A 14195-nucleotide genomic window follows, 5' to 3' on the forward strand; every position below is an offset into this window, starting at 1 on the left:
GTGGAGCGGGATAACTGTTGCTGTGCACCACTCTGTGGGTGCATAGCCTGTAGAGAAGCTGAGTTTGAACAGTGTGTTTAGGTGAGGGGTTAGTTAATTTTGGAGCTCTTGTAAGACACAGCCTGGGACACCATCCAGTCCCATTGAAGCTGTGTTTTTGGCTTTGGATAGGGCTGTTTTAACCTGTGTGTTGGTGATTGACGGGGCCCTACATTCTTCTGGTATGGTTATTGGCCCTTTAGGGGGTGAGAGGGGGGTGAAGTTTGCACTAAATCTGTCTGCCAGAATGTTGGCAATATCAGTTGGTTCAGTGTATTTTGTGCCATTCTGCACTAACTCAGAGCAGATCTGAGAGTGTCCACTTAGGTTCTTGACATAGCTAAAGAATGCTTTGTGGTTATGTTTGGAGTCATTAGCAATTTTTTTTTCGAAACTAGCTTTGGATGATTTAATGAGGGATTGTAGTTTCTTGCTGATACTGATCAGGGATGTCTTTCTTTCTAGGGATTTTACTCTTTTCTGTACTAGTTTCCTCCTTCTGTTGTATAGCTTGTTTATGGCAGGAGTCCACCAGACTGGTTTCCTTTTCTTGGAGGAGTGAGTCTTGGTTTTACTTGGGATAGCATGATCCATGCATTCCTGCAGATGCTCATAGAGTGCCTTTGTAAAGGTTTCAGCAGCTTGGACAGCATTGTCCTTTAGCATGGGGCTGTGAACCTTTTCACCTCGGTCTTAAGTAATGTGAAGTTTACTTTTAAAAAGGTTTTCATGGTGGTTTCCTTGATTGGGGGCGGGGCTTGGAATGTGGATATCCAGCGAGGGGTTGACCTCTGGTGTGGAACACCGGTCGCCCATGTTGGTGATGACCAGGTCCAATATGTTGTTCCCTCTGGTGGGGGTGTTGACCAGTTGATCCAGGGCATTCAAGTTTCTAAATTCTAGGAAGCGTTGGGCAAGGGAGTTAGTACTTGAGTAGTTCTCCCAGTTTATGTATGGGTAATTGAAATCACCCAGTATTAAGGTGTTTGGTAGGACCTTCATATTTCCCAGTGTCTCCAGAAATGCGGAATGGGGGTCCTGGGCCATGGTGGGTGATCTGTAGCAAGCTGCAATTTGGATTGCAGTTTTTCCCATTGTTAGTTGCACATGGATGATCTCTGATGCTTTGTGTTTCACCACTAACCTGGAGGTGTGGGTATCCTTGATGAATATAGATACACTCCCGCCTTTTGTGTTTCGGTCCTGGTTCTGTGGCCGAAAGGTACGGTGTGAGTTATAGCCTAGTAGTGCTGGGGTGCTCTCAGGAGCCTTAAACCAGGTTTCTGTTACTGCACAGATGTCAATGTTCTCCATACTGAGGAGTGCCTCGCGTGAGTGTATTTTGAGGTTTAGACTTCTGGCATTGAGTAGCATTACCCTCAGTTTTTGGGTACTTGTGCTGTTTATGGTGGTGGGTTTGTCTTTTGAGCCTTGTCTAAAAAAGGCACTATGGGAGCAGCAAGAGCCTTGGCCAGTATTCAAAAGCCTAAGGGTGACAGTAAGCATGTCATCACAGGCAGACAGGTACTGGATCCCCTTTGAATGACACCAGAAACTTGGCCAGTTGTTGAAATTGATCATTTTTTCTTTATACTGTGGCATCATTCTTGGTGAGGGCAGGATGCTACTCAGGGTCAGGGTCATACCGGCCTGGGCTACATGATCAGAGAGCTCTTCCATGTCTCTTTTCATGTATTCCAGGGAGGTACGTCTCAGGTCATTCACACCAACATGGACAATGACAAAGTAGTATTTGTACTTGCTCTGGAGTGACCTGAGTGCTTGTGTTATGTGGCGGATCCTGGCACCCGGCAGGCAGCTAACTGTAACCTTCTCCTTGTCCAGCCTAGTTAGTAGGACATCAGTGTGCCTGACTATAGAGTCGCCTATTACTAGTGTGTTGGGTATGTTATTTTGCGTTAAGGGCTGTGATTGCGTGGCACACTGATGTGAAGTATGTGTTTCATGGTTGGTGATGAGGTGTGGAGGTTGCTTGGATGTCTGCTTTTGAGGTCTCTGTTGCTTTTGCAGATTTTTATTTAGAGCCTCCAAGTATGTTTTCATATATTCATGTGTGTTATTTGCCGGTGTTGGTTTATTAGGTGTATGTGAGACTGGTGGTGTGTTGCAAGTATTACCCTTATCCTCTTGACTGTCAGTTCCAGTCTTGGGTTGGGAGAGCTTTGCCTCCAGTTTGGCTGTATAATTGCATCTCTTGCATATATTAGTGTTTGGTGGTAGGAGGAGAGGGTTGTCTGTGTACATGTGGCAGTTGTAACATTGCCTCAAAATGCCCAGATTCACCACTTGGACTGGAGAGTACACCAGAAACTGCCCTTTGGACATGCTTCTGTTTGTTGAATGGAATAGGTAGAGTAAGCTGTTTTTTTGATTGGCTGGTGGGGACGAATAGAGAGACTTGTCCTTCTGGACAGTATAGGGGGGTCTAGTGCTAGGGTTAATTAGTGCTTGCTATGAGTTTTAAGCAAGTGCTTGACTGTGAAATGAATGGTTTGAGTGCTAAAGTTGAAGGTTTGTCTAGTTCCAAGGGAAAAACTGAAGAGTAGACTTCGTGGAGCCGACTCTAGCTAAACGGCGCTGCCCGGTGCACAAAACCGCACAAATGAGGTTTTTATAGCAGAGAAGTGAAAGAGATAGAAAGTAGCCCAAAATGGCCAATAAACTACTAACTTCTGGGCTGAAACCACTCCTCCAGGGACAGATAGGCTGCTCAAAGGTCCCCTCTCTCACAGTTGAACAGAGAAACTTCCTTCTATCTAAGTAAGGTATGGGCAACACAGAAACTTGTAACACAGCCCTGGATTCAGCAATAACCTGAAAACTGGACTATACTAGTTCAGAAAGATGGGTAACAAGTATATATATATTTTTTGTTTTTTTATTTCAGAAAATAGAGTAGATATAATCAAAACAACACTTTAAATGCACAGAAAAGGCTATCACACTTTAGTGTGTAGCCTGCAACAGTTAAACAGATTATTTAAACACAAAAATGACTTCATTCAAGTGCAAGCAGCAAATAAGTGCAATATGTAGCAATAACAAACTTTTTAAATCACAGATTCGCTAAAAAAATGGCGTTTTAGGCAGAATTAGTTAAGACAGCAAGAAAAGCAGAAAAATTATACAATCACTCCAAAGTCACTCTTTTGTCTCTCTGCTGCTGTAGACTCTGCAGAACACCTGGAAGGCACTTGCTGAGCAGAATACAAGTGCAAAAACTGCACAAATGCGGTTTTTATATCAGGGAAGTAAGAGAGAGAAATTATCCCAAAATGGCCAATAAACTACTAACTTCTGGGCTGAAACCACTCCTCCAGGGACAGATAGGCTGCTCAAAGCTCCCCTCTCTCACAGGTGAACAGAGAAACTTCCTTCTATCCAAGTAAGGTATGAGCAGCACAGAAACTTGTAACACAGCCCTGGATTCAGTAATAACCTAAAAACTGGACTATACTAGTTCAGAAAGGTGGGAAACAAGTATTTTTTTTTGTTTTTTTGTTTTTATTTATCAGAAAATAGAGCAGATACAATGAAAACAACCCTTTACCCAATTAACCAGGTAAAAAGCTCAAAACTGAGCCCTGTTTCAGCAGTCTTCAATCAAACAAGTTCTAACTGCACAGTCCTGCCAGTAGGGTACAGAAAAACCTTCTCCAAAAAAGACGGCCTGGATCAGTGTGCAAGTTATACAAACAAAGCTAGATCCAGCTGGCCTGAATCTATTCTATGCTACAGCAAACAAGGCGTACCAATTTCAGAAAGAAACAGTTTAAGTAAGCATGCGCAATAAGCCTTTAACCAGAAATTCCCAGCTCAGAAGGGCAGAATCTAGCCTCTCCTCCCACAAGATTGCAGACCACAAAACCTTCTTAATGTAAAATAACTAGCCTGAAGCCCAAGTGCTTAATCCAGAACTAATACACTTTTAGAATAACAGACACTGAGCCTTCAATCAGCAGGCTGATTGAAGGCTCAATGTCTGTTATTCTAAAAGTGTAAGATACTACTTATATGAGACAACAGGCAAAGTGCTGATAAGTTGGATATCAAGATCAAAATGCTTACAGTCTCTCACTGAACAATTTTTTAAACTCACTAGCAAACATCTCTGGTAGGCCCTCCCAGATTACATCATTTTGACACTTAGGTTTTTTCCAGTATACACATTACATCATTTTGACACTTAGTCTGGAGTTCCCAGGCCAAAAAACTGCATTATTTAACAATCCAACACCTGCCCAGGAAACTACAACAATAAAAGACATTTCACATGTACACCCTAGTAATTATTCCTTAGAAAGAATGTGTTCAGTCAGCCACTTCGGCACCACTATTTAGATCAAAAGGGTATACAGACATAATTTTAACTTCAAAAGAACAGATAGAAATGCTTGGCTTAGTTTTCCTTACAGCAGATGGCAATGTTGCTACAATCTTGAAGTTCACATTTTCCAGTGTTTTCTGTCATTTAAGAAATAAGGCTGTATTTTGCGTTTATATTTACAAATGATAGAATTATGTATCAAATTCTATTTGACTAGGCTGGCAGCCTTCGCCCATCTTCCCCCAGTCTTCACACTGAGTTTTGATAAGCAATGGGCTCCATTTACTCTGAGCTCCTCAGGGAAAATCTGATCTGTAAATGTTTTTCCTCTACCTTTTTGCTTAGATTTTGACTTCTTCTGTTCCTGCTACCTTCTTCCACTGTTCCTTGCTTGGAAAAAGCATTTTTAATAAGTTCCCTTTATCCCCTTCTCTACTCTTTCTGTCAGTTTTTTCTAAATGAGCCTTAATTCTAGGTTAAATGCCTACCGTTTTTCTTACCCTAGATATAGGAACTTTATTTTAAAAAAAATCTTGCTATTGAGATTTTATATTATAGTTGGTTAACTACTTATGTTTTTCCATTGGTATTTTTCTCTAATGTGGTCTCTGACTGCTTCTGTTTGTTGCATAATAGCTGATCCTAAACCAGCTGGGTTTAAAAATGTAGCACCTGTGGGCACAGGATCCCTCTATCCCACGCATATGCAGAGTGTATCGTTTGTCTCGGGGCAGCTCACCTAGACTCTGCTTGTTCCTTGTCACTTACTGACCATTGGAACAAGCTCATTATGAAAGGCCTTCTCCCAGGCTCTTTGGCTTCTTCTCCAGCCACCCCATCTACTCCAGGGGCTTAACTCCCTTCTAAGAAACATAAAGAAAGGAAGAGGTCCCCGGCCAATCTCACCTCTCTGTGGATGCTCCCTCCAAAATTCTGAGGTCTTCAGAGCCAACTACTTTGGCTTTGATAATCATTTCATGCTCCCCTCCTCATTAGAGCCCTAGTTTTTCACCTGAATCTGTGCCCTCAAGACCCAAGTCCCCTCTTTTACTACAGCCCAGGCCCTCCTCCAGGCCTGCTTCAGTGGCTTCATCTGTTAGGTCCTCATGTAGCCTCTCTGAAGCTGAGGTGGAAAGTATGATGTTGAAATTCCTCAAGGCACAGATCCAGCTGGGAATGTTGCCTGCTTCGTTCCCTCTTGGATCCGCTAGCAACATCCCTGCCTTTACTCTGATTGCTCCTTCTCCGGTCCGACCTCGGATTTTGGAGTTATTGGGTCCGAGCCTCCGTGGTGCCTAGATGTTGGAGCAGACTGATATGGTTACCTCTACTCCAACGGTCTCCCTGTCTTACCTGGCTCTGATGGTTTTGGAGCCTAGTAATTCTCGGAGCCGTAGCTTCATTGTCGGTTCCTAGGGGTTCAGATTGGCTAGGAAGTTTTCAGGGATGTCTCTTCCTCTCAGGGCCTCAACACTTGACAGCTCAGCTCTGACTCTCCACTTGGATCTTGGAGCAGGTGGGGCTTGCAGAGCTTCTCCATCAACAGCTTCAGCTCCAGTGCGGGTGCTTGGGGTGTCCCGATCTCCCTTGGCTTTCGAGGTGGTGGGCAGGGTTCTCTCTGCACCCAGAAGAGCCTTGACTCTGCATTCTTTGGACTCTGTCCCTGACCCCCCAGCTTCTTCTGTGCCTGAGGCTTCTAATCTGTCCACTCAGGGACAGCCTGCCCAGAAGGACTTCCAGCCTGCTTCCCATGTGGAACCCCTTGAGTCTTCTGATACCTCACTGGAATATCCCACTGAAGAGGTCCCATGGAAGCGTTAGTGTAAAAGGAGACTCCTGGATTCCCCAATGGAATCCCTCACCAAGGACACCAATTTTGATGAAGGAGAAGGGTCCCCCAAATCTCCACACGAGGATGTCTGATTTGGGGACATCATGGAAATCCTTCACCAGAAGGGTGGTTGGTCTTCCCAAATCTCTAATACAGAGGAATTGGTGTTTCTGGAAGTCTTTGTGTCAGGCCAATCTACTTCTTGGGTGTCCCCCCATGAACCCCCTTATCAACCTTTGTGTGCTGCAGGGCATGGAAGGAACCAAACCCAGTGGAACCGATCCCTATGCACCCCGTTAAAATTCTTAGTGCCCCATCTGACCGTCAACATTGGACTAAAGGGATCCCAGTCGGTGCCATGGTGGTTGCAGCTGCCAACAAAAAGGAGCTAGCCTAACAGAGCTCCACTGTCCATCCACGTAACAGAAAGTCTAGGGTTTTGGACATGTTCTGAAAATGGATTTAATTTCAGCAACCTTCGCTTTGTGAGTGCTGAACTACCTGGCGCACGTAACCTGGCTACAAAGGGACTTGGTTAGCGAACACTCTAGCTTGGCCCCAGGGTCTATATTCACCAAGGAGCATAAATCCTATTCCTACAGAATAGCTACCCTAAAGTCTATTTCCAACACGTCCATGAGGTTAATCGCACATGCAACAGAGGATGCTTCACTGGTGGCCAGATCAGGCATTGTGGTTAGATGGCACACCTGGATGCAGCTGTGTGATATTTTTTGAGGCCTATAAGGCGTCTTTTGTCAATGTACCTTTTGATAGATTGACCCTTTTTGGTCCAGTAGTTAGATCCACACACTCTCAGAATGAAAAGGATGGAAAGACCTTGTCAGCTGTCAGGATACGCTTCCCTACCACACAACGATCCTTTTCCAGGAACCAGCATGGCGATAAGAAATTGTGGTTCTGTAAGTCGTAGGGTCCTTTCTAGGATTCACCAGGGGACCATTCTCCTAGAGGCAGAAGGGGAAACGGTTACAATAACTGATGCTGCCCTTGTGGTAGAGGGTGTCTGATGAATCAGGGGTCTCGAGATTCCTTCTTGTAGAGGCCCAGGTAGCAATCCTGAAGGATTGCCCAACTGCTCTACTCTGTAGAGCAGTCGGGGGGGGGTTGTCATTTTACACTCAACAGCCTGGGAGGCCATCACAAAAGATTATTGGGTGTTAAAGATCATATCCAGAGGTTATTCTGTACCCTTTTTCCAAAAGCCTGCCCCAAGGAAAATCCTCCCCGATGTCCCATCCAGTCAGCGGGAGGCTGCAACATTGGACATTGGCAAGCTGCTGTCAAAAAGAGTCATCCAAAGCATCCCCCCAGACCAGATTGGATCCAGCTTTTACTCAAGATTCTTTTTAGTGCCCAAAAAGACGGGGGATCTCAGACCCATTCTGGCTCTTACATTCCTCAACAAGTCAGTCAATTGTGAATTCAAAGTTCCGAATGGTCACGCTACAGTCCATTATGCCCTCCCTGCAGAAAGATGATTGGATGTGCGCTATAGACCTTTAGGACACATATTATCACATAAAGATGAACAGATGTTCAAGGAGGTATTTCCAGTCTGTATCTCATATCAGGCAGATTATAGACACTCCTTTGCCAAAAGCCAGTCTTGTTCTTTGGGCCTTAGGTCCATGGCCATGACAATCACTCTAGTACCCTTAGCCTGCCTTCACATGAGGCAGCTTTAATGGAATATAGCAGTACAGTAGTTACTATTGCATTATCCTCTGAACCACCTTGTCAGTATCTCCTCGGCATGCAAACAGTCACTCATCTGGTGGATGCAATCAGATGACCTTCTCCAGGGCTGGCCTTTTGTCTCCTCCCCCCCTTGGCCACTGTGATCATGGACACTTCCTAGCTAGAGTGGGGCGGCACTATCTGGGACAAGACAGTTCAAGGCACATGGTCTCCCCTAAAGAGCAATCTGCATATAAATGTTCTGGAGATGAGAGCAGTGCATCTCACATTGTAAGCACTCCATTCCTTTCTCCTCGCCGGAACTATTGCGATTCAGACAGACAATATGTCAGTAGTCTGGTACATCAACAAGCAAGTGGGAACCAGGTCTTATCCCTTGTGTTGAAAGGCCATGTGACAAAGGACAATCTCTTCAAATTGCTTTCTCATAGTGATGTATGTTCTGGGGAAGTCAAACATTCTAGTTGACAGGCTCAGTAGAACCATCCTGATGCCTCATGAGTGGTCTCTAAACCCGGCAGTGGCGAATATGATCTTCCAGAAATGAGGTCAACATTGCTGCAACCTGTTTGCGTCTCCCTCCAACACCAAGTGCAGTGAGTTTTTTGCCCTGCTTCCTCTGCAGGGACAGTCACTGAGAGATGCTCTAGTCCATTCTTGGCCCAGTCTACTATATGCCTTCCCTCCCTTCCCGCTCATTCCCAAATTTATTCAGAAAGCACAGAGATTGAAGTTTCAAGTCATCCTCATTACCCTCTTCAAGTGTGCTTTCCCTTCCTTTGGTCTCACCTGGTCAGTCTGCTGTGGACTCCGGATCCCTCTCCAGACCCGTTGTCCAATCCCTTGGGGCACTCCTATCTGGATCTTCTGAACCTGAAACCGACCACTTGGTTTCTCCACTTCCAGTGTTGGCTAGAAATCCTGTGCTTTCCTTCACAGTTTAAAAACTTTTGGTTGCATCTCACAAGCCTTCCATGAGATAACTTTACCCCAGTAAATGGAAGGAGTTTTCTATCTAGGCCCATCAGAACAATTTAGACCCCTTCTAAGCGCAGTCCCTACAGTTTTGGACTTTTTGGCTCATCTTTTTCACACCTGTGCAAGTTTTTCTACAGTTAAGGTGCAACTTGCTGTTATTTCTAATTTTGTGTTGGGGAGAACTCCCTCTACTTGGCATCATCTAAAATATGCAAGGCCTTCTTGAAGGGTACCTTACTTCTATGTCCTCCTATTAAGAAATCTGCCCTTCCTAGAGGCCTCAACTTAGTTCTTCTGGTTTTGGTCTTGCCTCCCTTCAAACCTGCAGCAAAAGTAGACTTGAAGTTCCTTACCTGGAAAACTATTTTCTTGGTGGCCATCACTTCTTCCAAGAGAGTTTCGGAATTACAGGCTTTGTCATGCAAACTGCCATATCTTACCTTCCATAAGGACAGAGTCATCTTACATACTAATCCCTCTTTTTTGCCCAAGGTCCCTTCAGAGGCCAACTTAAACCAAGTCATTAATCTTCCCATATTCTTTCCTAATTTTCAAAACAAGGGAGAGTATCTTCTCCATACGTTGGATGTGCATAGACAGCTTTGTTTTATTTGGACAGAACTAAAACTTTTAGAAAATCTGGTCAACTCTTCATATCTTTTTCTAAGTCCAGACTGGGTAAACCAGTTTCCAAAGTTACTGTAGCGCATTGGATTGCCAGTTGTATCAAACTAGCTTATTCCTGCAGATGCCTTTCATTACCTGTTTGTGTTACAGCTTATTCTACTAGATTGGTTTCTACATCATCATCTTTTTGGTCCAGTCTTCCCTTCGATGACATTTGTGCAGTGGCGACATGGTCCAACCACCACACCTTTATTTCCCATTACAAGCTGGACATTATATCCAGGTCCAGGGCATCCTTTGGTTCCGATGTTCTCAGGAATATCCTTCCTTGAGGGCCACCCAAGCTTTTTAGTAGCTGGGAACTCTGTCCCATATGTTGAAGAGCAAATGAGAGGCAACAACACAGATGGAGCGTTATGGTGAGTACATAACCTTTTTTTGTTAGATGATCTCAATCTTAAAAGTTTGCACTCTTTTAAAATCACTTCTTTTAGGAGATTCAGAAAGTCATTACACTGAGGTAACCCAAACTCTTCCATTTTCTTGTGATTACTTTCTTCACAGTAGCCAAAATAGTCCAAATATGTAAGACTGGTCTTTGGTTTGTACTTCCAAACTGAACATTGAAATAAATCCAGAAGACTGGCAATATGCTAAGGTTATGGATATGAAAAAACAGGGATGAAGTCAGTTATTGACTGCTATGATGCGAACCTCGCGTAACTACTGTATCTTACGTCTCAGAACCTTTTTCAGTAAGCATGCTACCTGTCTTGTATTAGGTAAGGCATCATGATTTTACCCCATCAAATTACAGTATTATTTCAAATGATGTACACTGAAACAGACATAGTGCAGTTCACATCTGATCAGAGTCTGTTTACAAGAAAACATCTTTGCCAGATGATCAGTTAAGATTAAGATTTGTGGCAGTTATAGTGAAACTTTCAGGTGTTTTGCACTCTTGTCTGTACAGTTCATCCTCTCCTACTCCCTGAGGTAAGGAGCCCTCCTGTCCCACAGCAGAGGAAAGACACCAGACATGCATACATGTTTATTTCAAGTTCAAACCCATTGTTTTAACTTACAAGATGTTAAACTTCAGGAGCTGAACAGCCAGGCTTTCACAAAATCCTTCTATGGCAAATTTGGAAGCAGAGTACACGTCGTTGAATACAACACCTGTTACAAAACAAGCAAACACACAAATCAGCTAATATGAATCTCATGTTTTGATAAAATATATGTTTCTTCTTACAAGGGTCTTTAATGTTAAATACATGTGAAAAATATGTATAAGAAAATAAAGACGAATTCTATGTCAGCATAACTCATGCTATACTGTTATTAGTATATGCTAGCTTCAAAACCATGCATATTTAGCACACGTTTTTAGAGTACAGTGAGACTCGTGTCTTTTTTTAAAGTGTGACTCTCTTTTAGTTAATTGCAAACTGTACAGCTGACTAATGGATTTTTATTTGACTTGACAATCTACTACACATTTGTGATACCAGATATTAACATTTTACATTAATATTTGACAAAAAGGCTTTTATTTTGTAGACTTTGAATGTGCTGTTATTAACAAATCCTTCTTCAAAGCACTTGGTGATCAGATATTTGTAGTCATGACCTCCCTGATGAGTGATGCAACTTTTATATATGTTTAAGGCAAATGATGATGTCGATTTATTTTAATTGCACCTGAATACCTGGATTTTACCTCAAGTTTTAACGTGTGCAAAGATTTAACATCAGATAGCTTTCTTGGCAAAATATTAACTATAAATTGATTATTTAACTGAAAGAAAATTGTTCTTTTGGCTGTAATGTATGATTGTATTTGCTGTAGAATATGTAGTGATTTTTAAAAGCTGTTTTAACAAAGAGGGACTAAACTGAAGGAAAAAGATGTGCATGTTATATTTTAACAGTTGTGAGAATAGCATGTTCAAATTTTAGAACTGTCAGTTTGCATTTCTTAGAGCATTTTGTTCAGTCCCTCCTGTGGCTGGTCTGTCTGTTTCTCTCTGTACATAGATATGCACACATTTTATATATCCACACCATACCTCTCAAGTGCCCAGAATTTCAAAGTATTCCCAGATTTTGCCTCTTATTTGGTCTCTCCACTGTAAAATGTAAAATGTGTGCTTTTCTTGAAAATCATTGAGGACTGCTTTCATTAAATGGCAGACATTTAAGTTTCAGACTTTGTGTGCTTCAGAAAATACATGTTAATGCATGTTATTCTAGCAACGTTCTAAGTTTAACCAGAGTATTTTTTTAATGTGTCCCTATTTTTGGGTTTTGTCCCCCATTATTTTTGTCTTTAAATCTGATTCTTGTACTAAGAGGCAGGTTAATATTTGGACATTTGTGTTTGTTAGATGAATTGAATGCCCATGGGAGCTGCCACTACATACTCAGCTCCATCTTCAATACCGCCTTATGTCTTTAAGTTGTACAAAAATATAATACGAACAAACCAAGCATCCACCAAGGCTGTCAAATAAAAAAGCTTTAATACAAGATAAGCGCATTCACATACAAGGTGCTTCTTCAGATCCACAAAATAAAATGGATAAAAGCCATTAAATAGTAAAATACAAAGACAAACAGATAATCAACACATTGACTTAATCATTGATGTATACTGTGTTTTTTTAACAATGGTTTTAAAGGAACAGAAGCATTAAGCCCAGGTGGCTTATCTGCCTGCAGTCTGACAATCCATCTAGTTTCTGCTGTTTCAAGCCTATTATTAAAATCCTCTTGTCTTTTATTAATAAACATGAGTTGCAACACTATAAAATCAAAGCCATGACCAGGACAGATAAAGATATGCTTGGCTAAGGCATTAAGCAGATTTTTCTGTCTAATATCACCTAAGTGCTGAAGAATGCATTCCTTAAGCTTTCTAACAGTTTTCCCCATATAAAATGAGGTACACTGTTTACATCTAGCTAGATAAATCAAGCCATGCAACTTACAGCTTCTGCACGGATATGTGCCTTTCCATTCAGAGAACAATGCTGGTTTAAAACTAGATTTGTAACAAATTTGTCTCTTGACAGACTTATTATTTTTAAAGGTATAACTTGGTTTATCACATACAGCAGATTTAATCTTATCATCCGAAAGCAAAATAGGCCAAAACTTATTGACAATGTTACAAACTTGCTGCATATTATTACCATAAGTTAGAGTTAATCTAACATTATTGGTAGCTAGATTATTACCTTTAGGTCTCTTAGATGCATTTGGATGATTAAGAAATTGTTTACCCTTATTTGATCTCAATGAGACAACTTAATTGTGAGTGGTGACCAAATCAGATTGCTTATAGCCCCTAGCCAGAAAATCATCATTCAGAAGGGTCTGGGTTAATGACATTCTATATCATCAGTGTGCAAACGGGACATCTTAAGATACTGACTCTTGGCAATATTATTAAAAATATGCCTAGGATGCATACTGTTAAAATGCAAGAAAGCAGTTTTCCTATAAGGTTTTCTAAACAGCAAACTGTTAATAATGCCATCTTGTAACTTGATCCTTATGACCAAAAAATCAATGACAGTATGTGAAAAATTCAAAGCGAACCTAAAACAGTCACTAGATGTTTCCAAATATGTGATGAACCTCAAAATATCAGCTTCCATCCCCTCCGATAAAATAAAAATGTTGTCCACAAATCGCTTGTAATAAAGCAAATGAGTGGAGAACCGATGTTCAGAGGACTACCTCGCGCTCCCATTCTGCCAGCCCAAGGTTAGCATAATTGTTAGCGCAAGGAGTCCCCATTGCAACACCCACTTTCTGCCTGTACAAAACGTCATTAAATAGAAAAACATGATTATACAGGACGATGTCCATCAATATGCCAATACAGTTAATTAGATCATGTGAATAATCTGTATTTGTTACAAGAAACCTCTTTAAAAAGGTAATACCCATTTCATGTGGTATTATAGTAAATAATGTCTGTATATCCATGATAACTAGAATTGTTTGTTCAGAGAACACACCATGGTCCCTTGTGTAATCACCTAGTGTACACAAAAAATGCTCAGTATCTCTAAGAACAGCATTAGCCTTTTCCAGGAGTTTCTTTAAATGATGCTCAATAAAGATGGAGATAAATTCAGTAGCCCAGCCTCTGCCCATGACTATCAGGCGAAGGGGTGGGTCAATTAAAGATTTGTGCACCTTATGTAAACCGTGTATTATGGGTATTAGGGGCTCAGTAACCAACATGAAGTCATAATCATCCTTATCAATCACATGCTCCATCAATAAAACATACAAATGCTCATGGATACTACCTATAATTCTATTCAAATTATTATGAGTCAAACATTCAGAAGTATCGGCATCTTTCAGCATATCAGTCATAGCTGTATCATAATGTGCAGTATTAAGAACCACTATAGAACCACCTTTGTCAGCTGGATGGAAAGTTAATACACTATTGGTTTTCAGTTGATATAATGCTAAAGACTCCTCATGGGTTAAATTATAAAAATTTAACTTAGAATAATCCAGTTTAAAAAGCTCACTTTCTAAAGTCTTAACAAAAGTTTAAAGAAATGGATGTAGCTGAGGCATGTATGTGCTTAGAGCGTTTCAAAGCAGCTGGCGCAA

General features: G+C 41.6%; 1 protein-coding gene across 1 annotated transcript in view; it reads right to left on the bottom strand.

Annotated features, from left to right (window-relative positions):
• Positions 1–14195, bottom strand: part of RDH8 (retinol dehydrogenase 8) — a 322412-nt gene that overhangs the window by 73867 nt on the left and 234350 nt on the right. The window contains exon 4 of the mRNA XM_044082506.1: positions 10634–10727. Within this exon, the coding sequence (XP_043938441.1) occupies positions 10634–10727 (94 nt within the window). The remainder of the gene's footprint in view (positions 1–10633; positions 10728–14195) is intronic.

The sequence above is a fragment of the Protopterus annectens genome, chromosome 9.part0, assembly GCF_019279795.1.
Source record: "Protopterus annectens isolate FY-2018-M chromosome 9.part0, PAN1.0, whole genome shotgun sequence".
Classification (NCBI taxonomy): domain Eukaryota; kingdom Metazoa; phylum Chordata; order Ceratodontiformes; family Protopteridae; genus Protopterus; species Protopterus annectens.